At 37.0% G+C, this 24,276-nt stretch overlaps 1 protein-coding gene across 1 annotated transcript in view; it reads left to right on the top strand.

Annotated features, from left to right (window-relative positions):
* lrp1bb (low density lipoprotein receptor-related protein 1Bb) overlaps positions 1 to 24,276 on the top strand; it is a 176,067-nt gene that overhangs the window by 17,321 nt on the left and 134,470 nt on the right. Inside the window, 4 exon segments of the mRNA XM_026375678.1 lie at positions 762 to 899; positions 20,971 to 21,090; positions 21,746 to 21,874; positions 23,874 to 24,131. Coding sequence (XP_026231463.1) covers positions 762 to 899; positions 20,971 to 21,090; positions 21,746 to 21,874; positions 23,874 to 24,131 — 645 coding nt within the window.

Genomic DNA, 24,276 nt, shown 5'->3' with positions numbered 1-24,276 from the left:
TATGCCGTCTGTAAATCAGTACAGGATGACAGCCCTCTTTTGTAATAGCTACATTAATTGGGGTATCTCTTATCTTACAAAGTGGAAACGGTTGCTGTGAATAAGTAATCAGCTAGCAGAGAGGGTCCAAGTGTGCTAGGATGTGAGTTCTTATGGGTGAGAGAACTCCAGGGATGGTTACGGATCCCATCACTTGGGTGATAAATCTTCCGATTAAGTGGCTACAACAGCACATTGGTAATTGATATCAATGTAGTTAAGGTGGAGAAGTGACACATTTACAGTGCTGGTGCAGTGGTCAGCTGTGTTTTATGTGCTCTTGTGGCTGCCACATGAATGAGGGTCACCTATGGGCCTCATGAATCCTTAAACAGCTGCTCTCTGCTGGCAGGGACAGTCAGGCAGTTTGTTATAGGCTTCCACCAGTGCGACTGCGAGGATGTATGTGGAACATCTGTTGTGTGTAAAGAACAATGCTGTGAAGTATAAATACATTTGCATATGCATAGGTTCTTCCTCCTCCTATAAAAGAGGTCATATGGTATCAGCACTTTGAGAAGACACTCCAAAATGTGTTTACCTGCAAAAATACAAATGATTATGACAATGACACATTTGGTCCCACTGCAAGTGAGACTCCACAAGCTGAGAAAAAAAATGCCCAACTGGCTTCGCAATAAAGAGATAGAGTATTATGAATTATTAATGTTGAAATAATAGGATTTTCAGATTTTTGACTCTACTTTGTTTCTTCGCTTCAGGTGCACAGGAGGTGACGATCAGATGTCCCCTCAATCACATACAGTGTATTGGGACAAAAAAATGTATTCATTTCAACAAACTCTGCAACGGGGCCAGAGACTGTGAAGATGGCTACGATGAAGGAGTTCACTGTCGAGGTAAGCGCTAATGGTGTTTTTTTTCATATCCTAAATCTTTTTGCCTTGGGTTTAGAATACATAAATTTATATGTATTCTCATCATTATGGTAATTAATCAGATCACACTCATTGTGTTTGGATTGGCAAGATTGGGGAATTTATTTTACCCATTAAATCTATGTTGAATTTGTAAAATATTTATCTGTCGAAAATGTTTAACTTTTATTTCCTATTAGTGTGCTTTGCATAAGAGGTTCATTATTCCAAACCATCAAGTGAATTTAAGCCAAAGTGTGCTTTTCCATTATTCTAGGAGTTTATGGTTCATTTTCTCATTCACACAGTGAAGCACTGTGTAATCCATCCTTTGTTACATCTAAACTCGGCTCTAAATGCGTGGTGCGTGGTAATGGAAATGCTAATTTGTAATATGCTGATTTGAGCTGGAACTTTGTAACTTTGGTGGTTAAACTGGTTGCCAAGGTGACTTCTCATCATCCTTCCTGTCAGAGCAGGCAAAAGACACAGCAGGACGGTAGCACCAGGTGTTGTGTTGTACACACGATTTTGTTGTTGCTTGCAACTACTGCACGCTGCTACGGACACCTGGCTTCCATGATAAGGCGAGGTCTGACACGTGATTGCTGCAGTCTTGGCACAACAGTAGCCCTTGTCTGGCAGAAACCGCAACCTTTTTGACCTGTAAGACAGTTAAAGTCATGCTGGGCTTTGTCTCTCTGTGAAACTTAGGTGCAAGGAAATGCCTCTGATTCAAACCTGTGAAACGTCCAGAAGCATGTCGGCACTGAGCAGGCTGCTACTGCTCCAGTGTGACACTAAACTAATGTTTGCATTTACTTGGTGGATGTATTCACCATATGGTGAATTGTGTTTCTGTTCAGCTTTATTGTCATATGCATTTCTTCTTGTTTCTCTATACTGTACGTGCTGTATACAAAGAGAAATGTTCTTTATTGATCCTGATATTGACATAAGTAGCAAGCACATGGTATTAACCTGCTCTGAAACATATCCTAATGTGGATAAGTGCCATGACAGGCTCAATTATTTCTGATTAACTGCTGAGATTTGTTGTGTAGCATTCATTTTCATAAAATTAATAACCTGAAGGACTGGGCAGAGCGTTGCGGATCAGAGGGAGCGAGGGCTGGGAGAGGCAGAGTGAATTGATTTTGAGTCTTTATAGTTAGCTTGATTCCCAAAAGTTGCCAATTGCAGCTTTAAGCTTGTTGCAGAACCAGTATGAGATTTTGATTCATTTCTCATACTTCCGAAGCATAGCTCCCGGAGAAATAATGTCTTCCCGTCACACGCTGATCCTATTCTTCCTATCCTTTGTCTGAAATAAGACCAAAAAACAATATATTTTTTTATTTTGTAATACTATCAGATTTTTTCTCACTTTGAGGTTTGACTCAGATGTCTGACTGCGTCATAATTAGATGTAGGCTTAATGTGTATTTTCTTGTCAGTGGCCGATACCGTTCCAGTTATTCAGTTATGTCATACTCAATTGCATTGGATATCTTTGTTTATTGGATTTTTTTTAAACCATTTTATGGGAACATTCACTGAGAGGCTTCTTCTCCTTTTTGAAAAAAAGCCCTGAGCACATTCACACCTGCACAACCACAGTCTACGCTGTGACCACTGAGACCTTATTGTGACAACAAGGTTTTTATTACAAACCTAAAAAAAAAAAATCTAACAAATCATCTGCACACTGCACTGATAGCACCCAGCAAATTTAATCAGGGCAACGTGTGGATCTAACAAAGATCTTCACCAGGCTTTGGCAGCTGATCACCTGAAAACAAGCAATAGTCTACAAAAACACAAACACATTCATCACTCAGGTGGTTGTGATCTGCATGATTGAAAATCAATTCACTTTCACACTGGACCAATCAGAGAGGAGCTGGATGATACCGTCTGCTTCTCTCTTATTGGGACAAAGTATAGCTCTGTGGAGAGGGCAAAAATAGAAAATAGATTAAAAAGATCAGACATATTAGACTTAATAAATACCAACCGGACATTGATGCAGACATTGTCCCTGTATTGGGGAGTCATATTTCATTACTACATGAGTCCATTTGAAGTAATCAAATATTTATATATTTAGAGACCAAAACCCAGGTGACTGCGGTTCAGAGGATAAAATGGGTTGTCCACAATTTCCCTGGCCAAGACACTGAACGACCAGTTGCTTGCAAAGAGCAGTGCAGAATTTGTATAGTTGTGCCGCCATGGAAACCAAACTGAGCTTCTCAATTATTTTTAGGGTTAATAGCTTAAAGTCTATTCTTCCAACTATACTGCAGAGAATATTAAAAAGTCTGCAACCCTGGTTCAAATACTGCATTTATGTCATGTCAATTTTAATGAAAATGCTAAATGCCACCTGGAAGAAATGCTCAAGTCAGCCCCAGAAGAACATGCAGACGGTTTTTGCACACTGGGATACATCTCCCGTTTCTTCTACTGTTCTCTGACAGTGCGTCAAGACAAATGGCAGGTATCCAATTACCAGCTACTAGATTAAACCTTTTATTTTTTATTTCTATCTTCACAAGCAGGAGTTCTTTACATTTACAGCAGCACCAAGTTACCGCAGTAATACAATTATGCTGCTTGCTTCTTAATTACTTTCTCTTTTAAGCTACAGGTTGGACAGTGGGACAGTGATTACATTATGCTAGTAAACTTGACTGTTGGCATCAACCCAGTCTCCTAGAAGTTATGCTTCTATACAACTGAACTGCAATCACCAATACATTTTTGTGGATAACCCGATTAAGTTTTCTGTTAACGTAATGTTTATCAAGCATGTTCACAAATAGCATAAATTACAAGTTGCTGATACATTAATACCATTCATCACAACATAGATATTTTAAAGATAATAAAAATATTATGTTGCAGTTTAGTTGCATAGGAATGTAATGGGTTGGTTTGCACACAATTAAAATATAAAAGTAGCCAGTTTCACCTTGCTGTACTTGCCTTGGAGCACTAATGAGTGTTTCTCTGTGAGATTGTGGCCAGTCTCTCAGAGAAAAGAAAAAGGAAATTGGAAAGAGAGAAGATCAGACAGAGAGTTTTTTATCTTGATTTTTTTTTTAAATGGGATTCTGTTTTGTTGAATGTTCCTTGTGGCTGGACAGGGTTCGTGGTCTGGTTTGCTTTTTCTGCACTTTGGAGACAAAGCGAGAGCACAAAGACTCACTGGAAGCTTCTCCAAAAGTACAAAAAAGTACATTAGAGCAACTTAGAAAAAGCACAAAAATAACAAGGCTTTTACTGTAAAAAAAATTAAAATGTACAACTTATTTTCAATATTTTCTTTTTCAAATATAGCATAATAGTCTTAGAAAAATCTCCTGAATCTCATAATTACTACTTAATAAATATAGATATATTAATACTTAGTATCTCATCTGCAAATAACTGACCTGGGTTTTTTCTACAGATTTCTAATATATGGGAAAACACCTTTTGAATAGTGTTGTTCTTATTGGAATAATTTGTTTGGTTTTATTCACAGATGAATGTGAGATGTAAGACCAGCATAAACCACAAAAAAAAAAGAACATGACTTTTCTCTCTAGCTGAAAATGCGATGAGTTAAATGAAGGCTGCAGCTACAGATTGAGAAGCACATATGCTCTCTTATTCATCAGCTTAATTTGGATGTACTGCTTTGCATTTTAAATGTTTTTGTTCAAAGCGTCAGGGTTAGAATGTCAGGTATTTTAAAGCCTACGACTACCGAACAGGAGCTCTACTGCATATTTCATGCTTTCCTTCACAGTAAGGACAACTTACTGCAGCACTTCACTATGCGCAGAAAATGAAAGTATTTCCAAAGTAAATTCAGGAATGTCGTGTTTTTTGTGGTTAATTTATGTGCAAACACCTACACGTTAACTTCCTACAACCTTTAATCAAGGCACATATTAATTTGAGACAGCTTTGAAATGTGAGAAACTGTCTGTTGCTCTTGCAGAAGAATTGGGGCTCCTTAATGTGACTTGTGCTATGTGCAGATGCAATTCTACATGTATTTGACCAACATGTTGGATTTTTGTGCTACTCTTCGTTAAAGATAACACGCTGCAGTCTGTGTGGTCTGATTGTGTGGTGCCAGGCTTCTGCTTAAGTTCACTGAGGAACACAGCCTGTACACTGTATACTTAGTCCCACATGGACAGACTAAACTCATTGGAAAGCAGCCGAAATTGAGGTCACCAAAGATAAGTTTTAGGCAACCAGCTGGGTCTCTCACAAAACTTTTTTTTTTTCCTTCTCTCCCTTTTCCTGCTCACCTCTTATGAATATACATGCTGCACATCCCAGGAGGCCCTGATATGAAGGTGCCCAGATGGAAAACCACCAAACTCTTTTCGTTCACCTTCAGGAAACTTTGCTCATTCTTAATCACGTGCTCGTGGCTGTGCTGTGGGATCTCTGAAGTCTCTACTGCTTGCATTGAGGAAGACAAATGTCAAATTTAAATAAACACAACTTAACTTCAGACTTCATCTGTTATCTGTAGGGCAGGCCCACAAGAAGTGAACACAAACACATTTCTTTCAAATGAATGTGGTGGAGAAAAAAAAAAAAAAACAGGAACAGACTGGAACTGCTAAGAAGCTGAATCTAGAGACTTTGTCGCTTGTATAGTTTGGCATTACTGTAAGTTTCTCCTAAATTTAAACAGGAAAGCTTAATTGTGATGCCAGGCTTAATCCAAGTCTGTTCAAACTGCTCAATCAAATGTTTTCACTTTTGCACCAAAATGTGTTGAGTTTAAAGTGGTGCTGTTAGATGTAAACCAGCTTGTGCCCTGTTATCCTAAACAGCACACAGATGATCATTATCTTAATTTACACATGTAGCATTTTTCAGTGAAGACAAAGTAGTACAGTAAAAACTGGTCAGTACTAATCTCTTGGGTTTGCATATTTCTTTTTTGAAGGAGTGACTGAAACTTGCTGAAGACTGTATTATGATAGCACTTTTACAGCAGTGTCATCAAAGAGGACTGAAAGATTGATGTCAGCGCTGTCAGAACGCCACCTCCATGTCAATGTCAGCAAAGCAGACTTGACTATATATAGTTCAGGAAATGACATAACTGAATGATGAAACCCAGCAATATTTAGCTTTAAATGCCATTTGCTATTTATTTTCACAGCAATTCACTTGTAGTTATTGACTTCCAATCATGGAATTTGATTAAACTCAATAAGATTTATTTGTACACACGTGATGTTTCTACAAACAACAGAATAGTACCATCAGTGCACATGGTGCAAATATAGGAGACTGTGCAGTAAAATGTGTGGGAGTGTGTGCAACACTCTCCAACCAGGGATGGTAGGCAGAGCCTCATTAAAAATGCATGTTATTCGTAATTATACCATATAAGAAATACAATTTCCAACTCTAATTGCATATGCTGTGTGTAGAGCGAGCACATGCATCACTGTCATGGAAGTATGCCTTTGCCTACCCATGTGAAGAGTGTGTCCCAGAGATCAAACCAGCAAAACATACTTTGTAATGTATGTGCTATGATGAGATTTTTTTTTTTTTCCACAATGTTTTTGTCAGTGCTAGAGACAATTAAAGATGAATTCAAGCACAAATCCTTACTTCACTACTGTACGTGAAACCTAACCTGATAAATTCAAACAACTTAAATAGACTTGGATGACTACTTAAAAAATGTGACTGCTATAGACACAGTTTCCAATGTCTTTTACTCCTGGTGACATTTAGACAACACATTAATAAATGCTACTCTGGTATTTTTATCCCTGACTAAGCTCAACTCACACCATTACATTCATCATTAATAACCTCATTTAAGCTTGTGATTGCTTGACATTTACTGCAAAATCAGCCCATTTGTTGATGGTGAAGTGTGGAGCAGAAAAATAAATCCTACTCACACAGGAAAACGGGTCCATTTGAATATCAGAAATGGCACACAAAAAGAGATAATTCATGCTTTGTTAACCTTCCAGCCCTTAAAAAAATACTGAAGCTTGTTACGACAGCTGCAAAAAGTCCCACGTGCATAGAATTGATTGAGATACTGTACACACATATCCAGAAACCTACTGTAATATAATGTTCTGCTTAAGCCTGTTTCGCATGTGCTCACTACAAATGAAAGCGCTGCTTCACTGCTCATAATACATCCATAGCTACCATAATTATTGCTGGCGCTTACTTTTCCATTTCATCTCTCTGCAGTACAAATTCTGGGGTTTTCCCCCGGCAGCTATGTTTGCCGCTCTCTGATTTCTGCTCTCTCTATTTGTGCTAAGCTTTCAACTATGTTCTCCCAGGTAAAAATGGATCAGTGTTCTGTATCAACTATTTAATATGTACTCGGCCTAAATTTCTTTCGTACGAGTTAACCTTTCTCCGCGTTTCTGCAATTGTAGAAAAATATGTGGATTTTAACAATTGTGTCACGAAGATAATAAGGTCTACACGTAAACCAGGTGCTGCATAAGTCAATACATCAACAGACCTGGTGAATAGAAGCAGAATGATCTACATAGTGTTATGGAAATGCCACATCTGCTATTCATAAATGACCAACGCAGTGGGTTGGCTTTCTTATGCAAACAATATACGCTCACTTGGCAGTTTATTGCAGGCAAACCAGGCAGTTGAATTCCATACTCTGCATATACACTGATCAGCCACAATATTTACATGTCCTAGCATATTTAGCTTTTTTAATTACTTTTTTTTAACTAACTTTTTAAATTGCTAAACTGCTGTGATATTTGATATCGGGTAAATTTCCAAAGCGCGAGCTGAATAGATGCAGGAGCAGCATGTTTTCAAAAGTCAAAACTTCTGCTTCAGTCTGCTCTTAAAACATTGTCCCATGATTCTACTCAGCTTTTCTTTTTGCTTCCTAGTTGCTATAGCATCCAATTAACCAACTAACTAAGTCCATCTAAAGACTTGTTTTGGCTACACATCCCCACCAATGACATTATCTCATCCACTGGCTCAGGTATGCTGGGAAGAATTTCCACCTCTCTAGCTCAGTCAGTTTGTGTGTTTGGAGAGAGGTCGATGCGCCTCACAAAGCATGTTTTCTCAGTTGTGAAGGAAATTTTAATGTATTTCATTTTCCCAAAGAAGAAAATGCAAAACAACAGCAGGTACAGTTTTGTTTTGTTTTTTTACAAGAGAGAGAGGGGTTGGTTACACCTATTTACACTAACATGTTCAGTTGTCTTTGTTGGTGGGGTAATCATATTCCAGATCAGAGCACCTCAACATGAAAGGATGGATTTCAAACTTTGGCATTTTGAATGATAAATGAGGAAAACTACATGTAATTTCAGCTAATTCCTAGGGTTTAATTATGTAGCCTCTGAAGCCACCGGCAGGAGAAGGGGGAGATGCTGTGCCCCTGTGTGTTTCGAGCCACATTTGCCCACTGGCAAAAAGGTCAGGAGCTAAAATGAACCATCTCATTCAGAGGGTCGGAAGAGATACCTAAATAAAACCCAAGTATTATCAAAATAAGTTGTTTTTGGACTTATATAAAAATATGATCCTGCAAATTATACTGTGTTTATTCCTCACAGGGTTAATGTAACCGGTTTGGCTGTGTTGCACTGTGTGTTCTGACTATAGTTGATCATGGACAGCGTGAAATACTTCCCTACACTAACCCCTGTCCGCGATAATGTTGTGTCTGATTGGTGTGTGTGCCTCTCTGTATAATGTAGGGCAGTTCAAGTGCAGAACTAAACTACACAATCCTCCACAATGATCATATAGTTGACTCCACCAATCTCTGAAACAGTTTTTTACCAAAAACTGAATATCGCAACAGCACATATTGGCTGTGATCTGCCAAAGAACTTGTGAATTTAATAATACAGTATATGACACAGAAAGGAAAGATGAATGGGCAAACGTTGTCACAAATTGCTTTCTAGAGAGCACAGTTGCTTGTGATTGCATATTTGATTGGACTTTCAGTGTCAGCCTGTGCCAATCTCCTCTCGCTCCAACAGAAAATCGTCAGCGAAAATAATCCTCTGAATGTTACAGCGAAGGGTTGCGGATGTCTCTCCCAGCATTCTGCTTTGACAAGCTCTCCAATGTATCTGATCCCAAAGTATATGGATCTATTTCTGCCATGTAAGGCTAATCTGGACTTTTATACAGCAATGATTTCTGTGTCACAGCACAACTTGTCAAAGACAAGTGTGTTTGCCCTCTGTGGAGAACAAAATGATTTAAGCTATTTGGGGATTTGAATTATGGTTGCCTTCTGAGTACAGTGGTTAGAAGTAGCAGACAAAAAATGTTATTACTGTCTTTTCATTTCATCATTTTACGGCAAACACAAACCTTCATTGTATTCTCTAATAGCCTACAACTCTGATACCACAAATAACAGCAAACATTAGAGTACACTTTTCTTTCTTTACTTATGATAAAGCCCCTGAAAAATAAACAATGTCAAACATGCACCTTCCCTCCCGCCCTCCGTTTGTGAACAATATTCAATTATCTCACTTGATTAACTTTTCATTACGACACCCGAAAGAAACAAACACTTTTCTCCAGGGTGAAGGAGTCTGTGATAAGTGATGCTCTTGTTCTGAAATGACTAGTCATGAATACCGCTCCATTTTTTTTTTTTTAATTTTACAATTCTTTTTTTGTCTGTGTGTGTGTGTGTGTATTCCTCAGTAGGTTGAAAATGTGCCGCCAAGCAGCCTTGTAGACTGTAACATATTAGCATTTTTATTAAATTTTTGCCCCTCTAATGGATGGAACATTTGCAGTAAGTAGTCAAAGTGATCACCTTCCTGTCTCCAGTGCTACCCTGCTATGTGACATGCTTTAAGTACATTATTCTATCTCGCCAGCAGTCGCTTTATAAGAGAAGATGAGGTTGTAATTTTCTATAGTATTTTATTTTGTACTTTATCTTTTTACTTCTGTTTTTGATTGGGGTTAGGTTTCTGCATCTGAAAGGAGATTTCTAAGAAATTTCTATTCTATCACACTCATCTAGTTTTAAATTCTTGCTTTGCTTTTTTAAGGGGTTAAAGTTCCAATTCTTGTTATCCTGGTTACACTGGTAGCGATTGACTGTCAGGCCCCACTACACACTATACAAACAACAGCAGACACTGGCAATCAATATTTCATGCATCTTACTTTGTTGTTTCACAGTCTGGCAAGATGTTGTCGCTCATATCATTACACTCTCTAATATGAGGGAACAATCTGTGTGTCATCAAATCCTATTACAGTGGATTTTCTTCCTCAGGAGTGGTTAGAATTAAAATTTCATTGTTTGCAGGAAGATTTTTGACACCCACAGCCATGATGTTTCTTCCAATATTTAAGGGCATGTCAGAAGCCTGGCAGTGTACCAGTTCTCAAATCCCTCGGCAAATTGTGTTTTGAGGGATTAACAACATTTACTGTCACATTTGAGCCATAGTTTGAGCTACAGGATTACATTTTTGAAAGCTACATGTATATGTGCACGTATCTCTCAATTTCTTGGGGAAAATTATACCTTCTAGACCATCCGGCTCCATGTCACATAGAAGCTGACATACTTTCACTTTTCAGATAACTTTTTGAGGACTTGTCAATAAATCGTGTCACTACAATCATAGTGCATCTGATAGAAATGATAGTTCCCTGTACACTCAGCTTGAATGTTTAAACGGCAGAGGATATATGAGTAGTTTCATCATTGTGGTCTTGTCTCTCTTGCCATCATGAGGATAGCAAGCACAGCTACAGAGCGGGAGAATAGGTTAAGCTTCTATTTTATGGGTGGAAAATCTGCTCATTAAAAGGTCCTTGTGCCAGCCATGGATGTATCTTCTATATTGGGTTTGCATCTTAATGCGGCCCCACATTAAATACAGGCCTTGAATGCAAACAGAGTTTGGGGAAAGGCTGGTTATTCAGAGACAAAGGCCATGACTATCCCTAAAGAGAACCCATAATTAGGCCAGATGGGGCAATCTGACTGTTAGTCTTGTGTTAGTCTTTTTTCTTGCCCATGGTGAGGCTTCTTGTTTGGATTGGCAAAGGAACAGTGCCACACTCACCATTCATACTGTGCCATCTGGGTAGCTGAATGTGGAAGGTCTGAGAAACTTCTGCTCAAGTGGTCTGCTTAATGTGTGACTTCTCATGTTTCAGTAATGCTGTGAAGTCAATTTCATGTTCCCAATAGGAAGAAGTTCACTGCTCAGTGATTGTTGTTATTTCGAACACGTGTAATGATAATAATAGCTTTATTACTTGGAACATGGATTTCCCCAAACTGCTGTTGACATTTAACAAGCGTTGCTAACATATTCCACTTTCATGGTCCTTTACGACTAAACTTGATAGTCAAATTTTAATTTATGTACAATAGTGAACGATAACACATACATCATTGTATTGATCTATACCATATTATATATATATATATATATATATATATATATATATATATATATATATATGTGTGTGTGTGTGTGTGTGTGTGTGTGTGTGTGTGTGTGTGTGTGTGTGGTCAGAGGGCACACTTTAATCCATTAAATAGAGCTGCCACTGACCTCATGTTAGTGTTTATTCCCACTTGGTACTTTTTTCCTCTACTGTAATATCAATAGAAGTGGTGAGTAAAAATAAAGTACTGAAGTATTTATATTATGTGTTGTGAAATGGTGTTACTGTGTACAATATTGCTGTGTTACAGTATGTTACTACTTCAGCTGCCCCCATTGGCAGAGGCCAGAACACTTTTACTTTCACGGCACTACATTTTCAGAGAGGTATTGTTTATCATTTATTCATTTATTTTACAGTTACTTTTTGTATATGTACAATACAGTTTACATATATAGTTTCTAGTACTTCATCAGTAAAGAATTTGGTGTAGTACTTCTACTTCCACTGAGGGATTTTTTGGGCAAGCACTTTTTTATTAAGTTGCTGAGTCATTGTCAGCTGAACAGCTCAGCTCTGTCTGTTTAGTGGATCCAATTGTTATGGGGGCAATTGACCAGACTGTCAAAACTCACAGTAGCAGGTGCTCCTGTAACGTCAGCACTACGTTACCATATGATTCAGATTACATAATGCACAAAGTCACGCAGAAACATACAAAGTGCCCAAACCACAGATGGAACTAAGCTAACAGTATTGGTCCACAGTTGGTTAACTGCCATGCGTGGGCCATTGGAAGTGATAGCACAAACTATTACTGAAATTAAAGCCAGTCGAGCCCAAATGTTAAGGCTGTTGGGAACACTAATAAAATGGGTGCTGTCACTGCAAGAGAATAAATAACATTTAAATGTCTTCAATTTGGTAATTAGTACTTTTACCAAATACAGTAGACACCAAAATTCAGTTGGTGTCTACTGATGTGTGCATCTCCAAAATGTAAAAACTGAACATTTTGATTTTTGTTTAAGCACAACATATGCTTTACCAGATATATACTGACATCACCATTTATAGATCAACTGTAACTTATACAAACAAGACAGTGTCACCTTGTCTGTGTTTCATACATATTAACTGTCCTTTTTTTTTTTAACCAGGCATAATGGGAAAACTGGTTGAGTTAATTTTTGTTCAATTGCTGGAATCATTCTGTTGATCTGTCTAATTGTGGCAAATTACACTGCAGTAGATTGCAAATTACATTGGGCTTGTTGTTGTAAATACATATATGCATCTGTGTGTCACATTGGAAAACATTTGACTTCGTATTAGGGTAATTCTGACATTTTAGGAATAAAAAAACAAAACAAATATAAGACCTTTCTATGTTACTGAATGACTAGGCTGTTTCAAATCTGTTTGTTCAGCATCTTAGTGTCCTTTGAATGTGAGTGACTTTTTAAACTATTAGGAGATGATAATGGAACATGTTAATATGCTGTTTCTCACATGACGATAAGTGTACAATTAATAAGTCAGGTGTCAAACGCTCTCCTTGTTAGTGTGTCTTTCTCTTCTCTATTATCCTTAATGTGAAGAAAGCTACTTTATAGGACTTGTAATTGCCAGTTTTTAAGAGCACACATTAGAAATACCAGAGACCACAGTAAACAAGGTGCTTTTAGCAGAGTACTCTGAGCATATCCACTTCCACATATTGCATGTTTGCAGACCACAGTATCACCGCTACTACATGCACTCCTCTATTGACTCATGTCATGCTTAGCTCTAGATATGTGAAAAGAAACGGAACGGGCTCAGTGGCAGATATACAATCCCTTCAGCAGTCTGTGTTTGCCAAGAGGGAAAGCTGATCATCTGGTGTCTTTGAGCAGATATAAGAATTAGCATTGAATATCTTCATCCCAGCATGTACTCATTTTTCATACTGCTTCACAACAGGGAGGTGTGCTAGTTACCGTATCACGTGATGAATAATAAGACACAGGTCACATGGGGTCCGCACACTAGCTTGAGAAGGAGTAAATAGAAATGGCTTGAAGCTGCATCTATTTATGACCCATGTGCCAATTTCTTTTTAAAAGTACTCTATTCCTCAAAATATGTGCACCAGCCAGCGTTTTGAAACCCAATTTTCAACATGGTGTATTATTTTTTTCCTGAAATTAGAGCAGTAATCAACTCATCAAACATCACTACCATACATCCTGTAGTCTATTTTGACCACTTCCTCTTAATGCCTGGTCCTGAGAACACAAGCACAGTCTAGAGATTTATTTTAAGTTAGTAGAGAGGCAACTCATTCAGAGTACAGCTTTCTTCTACACCCTTACTGTAGAGCCATCACAACAGCTAGTCAGGAACCTGTTTCATACAAAGCCATTGTTTTTTCTTTGATTTGACTGGCATGCAGTCTATTCAAAGTGTATGGCAGTCAGAAGGGGCAAAGAAAGTCTGTTTATACCAAGCCATTCAAATGCTAATGTATCAGAAAGATAGCAGCCACTGACAATGTCTCTATCCAAGCACACAAATTTCATTGGCATGTGGCTCTTTGTAGGTAGGTGTAATTTTAGTTATTTTCAACCTGCACCTTGTTTCTCCAGCCATTGCCATCATAATGACTGATTGCATTCACCGTGGTGTCATGTTATTGTGGAGCTTTCTGTTGCTCCACTTTGCCAGGAGTGCTGCTCTGTAGTGCTCCCCGAAATGTCTGGTACAGTCTACACATAACCTGAAAGTAACCAAAGAGCATTCTAGTTCTCTGTATTATTTTGAATTAGTTTTTTTGTTGTTGTTGTTTTATTTATCAGCTTGTTGTTCATATTCCAAGAAAATGTGATTTGAAGGCAGCATCAGATAGACTAACCTACTGTACATATGTGGAATTGAGTTTTCCTTTTAATTAAAGTTATGTGAAGAGATGTGTTTCGACCACCTATTTGGCTTTGATTGTTATTTTGGCCTACATGATTGGTGAGTGAACTCACATCAGCACATCACCTTGGTAACATAAACTAGGACAGTACGGTCAGACTGGAAGTAAATACAGTAATGCTTATAATTCAGAATGACTTGACTTTACAGATGCTGAATTACAGCACATTCAGTTTGATCTGGACTTAATCCCTTTTCTAGAAAATTCTTTTTACAGTAGATGTTACTAATTTAGTTTCTCCTTGTAACATAATTACTAGTTAAACATGAGTCATTTAGAGTTAAACAGTGCAAGATAGATGCCGTGTTTTAATTCTATGCCATAATCAGCACCACATTATGTCAGGGCCACATTAAGAAATATCATAATGGTGAATCAACAGACGGCTGCTTTCATTTTCAGAGGGTGAAACTTTAATGGCTCGTTAAATCGAGGTAAAAATCTATTTAGCACTTGTGTAAGTGTGCTTTTTTGTGTGCTTGCTTGTTTTGTGTATACGTGTATACTGAAAAAGAAAAAAGTTTAGAGAAACTAACATATTATTGGCTTTTAAATGTAAAAAAAATAAGGAATCTACCCAAACATTTCTTCATTTCTCATTCATCTGTAAAAATTTAAACAGCATATAAATCATCCAAAACTGCAAAGATTACCTTTTACAAAACAACTATTATTTACTATTCAATGAGCGTTAAGCTTGAAGATGCTGCAACTATACTTTTTTTTTTTCAACTATATTTTTTTTCAGAAATTCAAGTCTTTAAGTGCTCTTCTGTTCATGCTAAATGTTAAAACATCCATAAACCACTAATTTGAATTTCCATAAGCACAGTGACCTCTCTTTTTAAGTGTAAAAACAAAAACAAAAAAATAGAGAAAAAAAAACTGCTTTTTTTTGTCAGTCTGTAATTGTTTTGAGAAATTAGGGGTAATTCTTGATGAGAGATGCCCCAGTTAGTTTAGTTTCGTCTGTCTCTCTCTCACAATCACCAGATCAGCTTCACCTCTGGACCAGCCTCCCTTCATAAGCTCCCCTTGGTTCACACCGTCTTGTAGCCCGTTAGTCTTCCAGTTTGTTTGTTTCTCCACTTGGACTATGGACTTTAGTTTTTGTCTTGCGAGTCTTGTGCCTGTACTATAGCAGTGAGTTTCTGTTGGATCTTTTTCTCAGTTGTTTTCTGTTTTTACTTTTCTACCCAGTAACGTTTCCTGTTATGTTCTTTTGCGCCTGAACTTACCCACTTTGTCCCAGTTTCCATTGTGTTTTAGTTCTGGTTTTGCTTATTAATCTATTAATATTGCCATGTTCCTGTGCTACTGTTTTTATTGAAGCCTTTTTCATTCAAACCTCTTTTTGTCTGTCATAATTTGGTCCTCCTAAAACTTCTGTTTTTAACAGAAAAACAATTAAAACCATAATTGAATGTTGTGGCTAATCAGCGTAGAATAGCCATAGAGTGATTGATGTCACCGAGATATAAAAGCAATGCAATGTCTTAAAGTTTATTGAGCTGCAGCTCTTTCCCAGAATCATATTACCACCATGGTCAGGAGTATTAATAAATATCCCAGCAGCGCTCTCTGATCATTGAGGACCAAGGGTTACTGGGCATTTATCATTTTAATACTTCAGAGTTTGCTTGCTCTCTATAAGTTCAAAAAAATATATATAAATAATAGTTTGCCGTAAAATGAAAATTAAGTCATTTTTTCCACACCTGTCAGTCAAAACTCTGGGCACCATATTAAAACCAAATATGCACCCTTTTCAACCCCATACGTTCCATCTCAGCCTTCTCTATAGGTGCTTATAGGGAAACCATGGCCATTATTTACAGCCTGCACATTCTAATGTAAATAACAGTATAGATTTACATGTAGTTAGATTTCTCTAGTTCATTTCTACACTGACAGTAAAGTAGTTTTAAAATGTCTTGTTCCTAGTCCTGCCCTGTTAGTCAGTCACAACCCATATGTCTTTGCTATATTCTTGTTTCTCTTCATTATGAAACTGTTTTTTAGGATTATCAGTTGACATATTGCTCTCCAACAAGTACTCTCAGAGATTTATATATTGCTGTCCAAACAATCCAACTGCACCATTCATCTTAATGTGTCACTGAGCTGGCAAGTTTTTGATACAGTGATGAAAAACGGACTTCTGATAACTCACTAATCGTTTAAAAGTGTTTGATCCACTGCCATCACATAATTCCAACTCTTCAAAATCAACACCGAGGACTTATTCATTCAGAAGGAAAGAAATCATAACTAAAGTGTTGAGTGTCATTCAGTTTCCACTATGCTGCTGAATTTAAATATACCCTGTCAAGAAATTTAGTCTGCTGCTGCCACATTTCATAATGTCTTGAAATGGTTAGCCCCGGAAATACTGAGGACAATCAAAGCCTTTCGAGCCTTTTGAGTCTTCTGGGTCTCTAAGCTGACATTAATTGATGTTCAGCATTGGTATATCAATCTTTGTGCAATTAAAGCTTTGTTTTGAGGCTTACACTTTCAATTGTGACATTTATTCTGCTGAATGTTCTTCATGCCACAATTAGCCGGTCTTTGTTTCTTTCAGTTTAAAGATTATTACTATCCAGAGCATCATTAGCAATCACAACTTTCACAAAATACATGGGAAATGACAATGTTGCTGCTTCCTGAAGGCTGCTGCCAATAGAATAAATTTGTCAAATGATGACTTGATGAAGCCGCTAGTAAAGAGTAATCGTTCTCATCAGAAGTCACATTTATATTTACTTTTAGCAGATCCTTTTATTCAAAACCATCTTAACAGTGAGGTACACACATGTGAGCGACTTGGGGTTCATTGTCTTGTCCCCATATGAAATTTATGAAATGGTTTTGTTTAATGTAACGTTTTCACTTGTACTTTCCATCTGTGACATTTACTGTAAGTATTAACACAGGGACAAGCTCTTTCCAGTTCCTTCCTGTATTGATCCTGTAATAGTTACATTTAAAAAAAAAAAACATATTTATTTAAATAATTTCAATTTGTTTTATTTCCCCTGTCTGAAAACGGCCTACTGACACAAAGGTGTTCTTCAATAGAGTTTCAACAAATAAACATTCAGAATCAATAAACCTCTGTTGAGCGGATACTTCTTTAAGTACTAATATACCTCATTCTAGTTTTTAAATGTTATTTGTTTAATGGTGAGACATAAAAACAATAAAATAAAGCACTAATAGTAGTATTTGGCTAACTGGCTAAAGCAAGAGATAGGTGATTACAAAAATAAAAGCACAAAGACACAAGCTCAGGTAAAATGATGTTGATGTGAAATGAAGATGTTCTCTCTCCCACCTCATTTGGACCAACAATACCCATCAGGAAAAAACACCTCTAAATTACAGTGATGCCGAACAGGGTTTGTGCAGGTTCAGTGCAATTAGTCCAATTGAAAACTTAAGACATTTTAAAGACCACTGTGAATGCAATAAGACATATTTATTATCCAGACAAATTAATAAACCATGAAATATAGAAAGACAACCTAGTTGAGTATTCGTATTATTTTAAGCTCCAGAATAGTAGGAAAGTCCACATCATCACAGGTTTAGATCCACTAAATGCACTGTTCTCAGTTCAGGTCTCATTAAATTGAACTTCCCAACATTAGAAAAAAAAAAAGAATAACACAGCAGCAGCCACGATGAGTTCTGGCTAGAACCAGAAAGCTGCTCACTTTAGGTTTAATCTACCCTGATTTTTCCAAGTTCTCAAAAACAGTCTGTGCACCATGCTGGCCTTTAATTCCCACCCTAGTTTTGAAGCAGAGAGTTAAAGTAAGTATTTTCACGGTTCCATTTGTAGCTGCTATTAAATAAAGTTAGTCATTAGCTTTTTATAATAAAGTTAGTCATTAGCTTATTTTATTATTAGCTCGTTCCGGACATGTCGGCATCGGTACTAATTAGCTAACCTAAGGCTAGCTAGCTAACTTACACTATTGGTAACAGCGACAACTATAGAAGCAAAAAACAAAACGCTATTCTGCCATAATGTTACATTAGCTTGATATTATGTGTCGAGTACCATTCATTTTGGGGTAAAGTTAGAGTTAATATGTTATGTTATGTTGTTATGTTTTTTAATGCCTCTTTTGGTGGCATTTGCCAGCTTAAGTTAACTCACATAAGCTAGCTAAAGTCGGTCTCCTGTTAGCATGCTAAAAGTGAATCCTAAATTTGCGTAATAATAATAAAAAAGTGTAGCTTGTAAAATCTCATGTTCTGACATCCTGTTAAAATGCCACACAGTACCATTATTTGGCGATTTTACAGAGGAAGGAGGTGGAATTAAAATTTTGAAAAATAAGCCCCACAATCTGTAACCCTTGACTTCTAATATTTAATATTTATTATTAAGTTAAAACTGAAAAACAAGCTAAAAGTCAAAACGAGGCTTGTTTCTCAGTTATAGCAGCAGTATACACATTTTAATAAATTAGCAATTTCATTTCAATAAAATAAACCCAGTCATAATCAGATAGTAAACTCACTTGCCTCAAGCTTACCTAACTAATATCTGGATCTAAAAATCTAAGTATATTGATTCAGCAGCAATAGTGTTGAATGCAGCACTAAGATCTAATAGGACAAACAGAGTCCATTGTATGGAGGTAAGAGAACACTGTACGTGACTTTTACCAGTGCTTTTTCTGTACTAATATTTTACACTAGGATCCATCAGTGCCAGTAGGATCTGATAGTTTATTTTCTTCTCTAATACTGAGTTCAGTTAGTGTATCACATTATCATTTAAACATTTGATGAATGATTAATCATTTGGTCAAGAGAATGTTTTTATAGGTAAACCTTTTTTCTTATGTAATTTCCTGTGTACCTTTTCGTTTTTGACTGTTTAGCAAAACAAGAAGTTTGCTGTGAAGAAGTCTCACTTAGAGTCTGCATGGATTTATGAAATAAAGGCTGTGAAAATGCCCAACTGTTAGATACAGTAAATATAAATTGTATTTTTATATATTCTTTTAAGAAATGTTAAACATTTCATCCACTCCACCAATCTAAATTATGACTGACTCCTGACTCCCTTTCTCCCTGAAATCCTCTAAATTGTCCTAGCTTCATGGCATTAGGTGTAAAATGTATTTGAATAATTAGGTCTTTGCAGCCTAATTTTTCAATGAATAATTCAGCATTAATCTTCTTGCCATCTCTTATTAAGTGTGTGCCCCTCATGTATTTCAGTTCAGTAAGGTTAGCTGTTTTAATTGTTTTGTTTTTACCTCTTTGTGATATAGATGGCTCTGTCTGTATTGGTCAGTTGGTGTGCTACTTTGATCCTTTTCTGGTCAACATGCATTGTAGTAATGTTGCTGATCCTCCGACATCTAGCATCATCAACACAGCTAAATAAAAATATAGCCATTACTTTGGTTTACAAACTAAAGGCATTTCTGTCAGCCTTAGCAGAAATCTTCGCAGTAGAGCTGTTTAACAACAACATGATAGATTACAACTTCAGGCTGTGTTTAAGACTGGGATATTTGCAAATTGGATTTCTATGCACTTGTTGTGAAGATGACTATGATATTGTTTTGTTCAGAATTTGTTTTCTTTCCAGACAGGTAAATTATTGATTTATTTATTTCTTTTATTTGTTTTTAGAATTGCTCATCCTGAAACCTGTTAGTCAGACTGCCAGGGAATAGCTGTGCATGCATTTGGCATCTCTTAGTATGCATCCACACTTTATGGGTTGTTGCATTTTGCAGATTCTAAACTATTTAAACCCACTATTTTAAAGCTTTTCTGTGCTTATTACAATTTGCTATTACCATTTTCCGTATTAATAAATACTTGATTGTTGATTCTTGTGATTGTTGTTCAGATTGTTTGACTTTTCAAGCTTTAATCATTCTTTGGAAATGTACAGTATGTAAAAAAAATCTGTCCGGTTCTCTTACAATGCTGTTAATATCATACTTTATATGGAATCAACAATTTGTACCAGATAAGTGGTTCTCAGACAGAATTTAGTAGGTTGTATTTAAGAAATATTTATATGTACAGTCTGTCTGCATGTAAATTGTATTTCCCATTTATAGTACTTGTGCTTAAAATAGCAATATAAATGTCAAAAAACTTTTACCAACAGCTACTGTATGTTACAATTTTTGATATTTGTGTCATTTTAGTGTGTTCTTCAAAGAATAATTCTTTACAAGGTTATTAGTGGAAATTTACATTTATATTTAGTCATTGTCAGATGCTTTTATCCAAAACAACTTACAAGTGAGGTACAAGCAAACAAGCAAGATATCCAAGTCAAGGAGAAGAACTTTAAAGTAAAGTGCATACAAATGGTCTTCTTAAGAACCACTTTTGGTTCTATATGGCACCTTTGTTTATTTCTCTTGTGAATAACAGAAAGAATGTAGAACAGTTTCAAACCTGTGGTGTTCAGCTAAATTTTTGTTTTTATTATTAGAGTTATTATTTATGGAATAGTTGTGTCTAAAAAAAAGCCAAGAAAAGAAGAAAATCATCATTTACCAAATCAAAACTTAGGTTTCCACTCCACCTGCCCTTTCAAACCATTTCCTACAACCCTCACCTTTCTCTTTCCCCCTGCAGAGCTCCTGTCAGCTTGCCATGAGCTCCGGTGCCGTTATGGTTGCGTCATGACGAGAAACGGCACCTTCTGTTTCTGTGCTGACGGTTTTGAGGTCGGCGAGGACGGGACGAGCTGCAGAGGTAGGATTCTTCAACAATGCAGGTGGGGGCCACCTGCCTCCTCCTTTTCTGCCACATCCTCATAGCAATCTTTCCTTTTGCTCTCAACCAGACTTCCTTCAGATGAATAAGCAGGGCGTGCTGTGTACATGAGTACCATCTGTCTACAGGCAGGGCCTCATATACAGTTCATTACATACAATACACACACCAGCAAACACCCACACACACACATACTGTATATACATACTATAGCCACAGCACACAAATTCTCTGTGTCTGTTTCTGTCCCTCTTCGTGCTCTTCATATATGCCTCAGGCCTGGTTTTTGACAAATAATGAGGAAGACAGGGTTTTGCCATGAGGTACCTGTGAAGTTGTATTGTTTTACTTGGACTCTGCACACTCCTTAAACAACAACAAGGCATAAAATTGCATGATTGTCCTGGAGGAAGAGGTTTAACGAATTCTTACTGCTTCCTGAATTTGATCCTGTTTAGTGGAGACAAGAGAGGGTGGTTTTAAGGTGCTACAGCTCCAAAAAAGGCTCATTGGTTATAAAAGTAATTATGCCTGAGGTGCCAGAGTGAGGCCACATTAAGTATACTTTATGTATTTGGGTCATGTTTGAGCACACCTAATTTGTTACAAATGACTCCCTTCCTTTTTCCACAAGATCATGATGAATGTGCCATGTATGGCGCTTGCAGCCAAACCTGCACGAACACCTACGGGTCATACAGATGCAGCTGCACAGAAGGATACATCCTACAGCCTGACAGGATATCTTGCAAAGCCAAACAAGGTGAGTGGCACACTTGCATTGGGAAACAACATAATCTGCATAGTATGTATGTTTCATTTCTAATAATAAACAGGAACATTTTGCTCATTTGCAGTGGACTTGTAGCCTCGTATTGCTTTGGCGCGCACCATTATTGGTAGGACAAGATTAATGTGGTTTAGCAGTGACTACATCTATCAAACACATGGGAATGGGTAGACGTGGTCAGGCCAGAATAATTATAAAATTAATGAGCATGAGACTTTAAGTGGAAGCAGTTTGGAGTATTTTGTGCAGAGACAATGCCCAGCGTCACCCTGATTTATGTTGATGCCTGATGCTGCTAACAAATCTGTCTCATTGAGTAAAACAACATACTTAAAAATAAAACTAAAAGAACTGTTGTGTTTTGGTGGTCCGTCACCTAGTAGTACAACTATAACCTTGTTAGGTACGTACTGTTTTTGTGTTATGAACTGCAGATTTTTTTTAGGCTGTTGTCACTAAGGCATGTATGGTTTGAAAATAGCTGGAGGCTCAACACACCTAGCTGGGGAGAACACCACTGTTGTAGCTTTTAATCAATGTGACTGGTGTCCTACCAGGAATAAACTGAATATGATTACCCATAAACTTAACTGAACCCAATGCTCATATGCATTAATATTAATTTAGCAGAGAGCGATAGTGGTACAGGGATAACTATGGGGTTACCATTAGTTGTAAAAGCTCATGAATATAAATTTTAGATAGAGCTCTCTGAGGCCAGAAGATGAGGAGCAGTAGGGTATGAAAAACGTATTAACGTGTTGAGTGTAAGATTGAAGTTAAAACTCTGCAGCACATTTTTTTGAGAGGGGCAGCGGTAATCTTTATGATCTCTTTTCATTCAGTTTAGACTATAGTGAAAGGTATACAATTTTTGCATTCTGTTTGTATTCCTCACAAAAATGGGTCTATAATGTCCTAATGGCTGTCACGCCTGCTTGATAATGCCTTCGCTGACTTATGCTAAGTACTAAACAGCAGATTATGAAAGCATGGGATAATTGCAAGTTGCAAACAAATAGCTTTATCTTACCCATGCAGAATATATTTAATGGCAGGAATTGTGAATCTCCAATTAAAAGACCCACTATTTCACACTCAATGGATAAGGCTGAATCAATATACAACAACATACTGTTGCTGAACCCATACATACACAGTGTACAAAGTTTTGCTGTAAAAAAAAAAAAAAGATGTAAAAACTGACACTTTCTTTTACAGAAAGTTTTTAGACTCTTTTTTCAGTCCTTTTAGTCTCCTTTCATACCACTTGAATGAACTACGTGAAGTAGTGAAGCACTTCAATCTAAAGAGAGAAGTCTGTTTTCAGCTAACCTCACCAGAATGACAGAGATTCTTTACTATCTTATTCACTGCCTTAGTCTTAATTTGAATTTAAACTTTGTTGTATCATTTCAAATCAATCATGCTTTTGGTTTTTGTTTGCTATGTTATTACATGTAATGTTATTCCTTCTTACTGTGAGTCTAGTCAGACACATACTTTTGGTAATTACAGAAGAATTCTAGTCATAACAGATTTGATGTATAATTATCTAGCACCAACACAAATCCCATGTGGACTGAATATTTAAACCTTGTTCACTTACTCAGCTGGTGCATTTTCCAGGGGTAGAAAGAAAACATTTAATAAAGTACTATCCTTAAATTCAAGTCTTGAATACCTTTATATTATAGTTATAGTTTTAGTTTCTGATGGTAAATACATGTAGGGCTATGTGTGATGCTTTCATGCTTTCTGCTGAACTTTATTTCTCTGTTTGTGTGTTCCTTAGAAGTTTTCTGGTTCTTATCTAAGCTTATATTTGAAAGCAGTTTCCTTCTTTTTCCTTTTTAAAGTAATTGTGTCTTTCCTTGAGGTCTCTTTGATCTCTTGATAGTTCAGCAGTAAAAATCTTGCTACTAAAATAAAGAAACAAATAGTACTTTCTGAATTTTCTCTTTCACTCCAGATCCCGGTGACAACCGTCCAGTACTTCTCATTGGAGGTTCAGATCATATTGTCATCACCCATCTAAATGGAACAGGTTTCAAGCCCCTGAGGTCTCTAAGTGTAAATGGAACACTGGCATTGGATTTCCAGCACAACAAGGAAAGCGTATGCTGGGTCCTGTCTACAGAGTCCTCTGGGCAGCTCCGCTGTGCTGAAACAAGGAATCTACGTGGATTCACACGGGAACAGGAAATAAGAACAAAGCTAAGTTTGCAACGTATGTTTTTATAAATTCACTTTTCCTTACTTTTCTCATAAAATAAAATACAGTATATATCATCTTTACACAGTTGTCACTAAAACCTGCAAGCTATAAAGCTATACTACCTTTGCTTCGCTCAAATGAGTTGAGGGCAAGTCAC

Source organism: Anabas testudineus, chromosome 21 (assembly GCF_900324465.2).
Source record: "Anabas testudineus chromosome 21, fAnaTes1.2, whole genome shotgun sequence".
In the NCBI taxonomy this organism is placed as follows: Eukaryota; Metazoa; Chordata; class Actinopteri; order Anabantiformes; family Anabantidae; genus Anabas; species Anabas testudineus.
The sequence above is the reverse complement of the archived record's forward strand: the minus strand, read 5'-3'. Positions and strand labels throughout refer to the sequence as shown.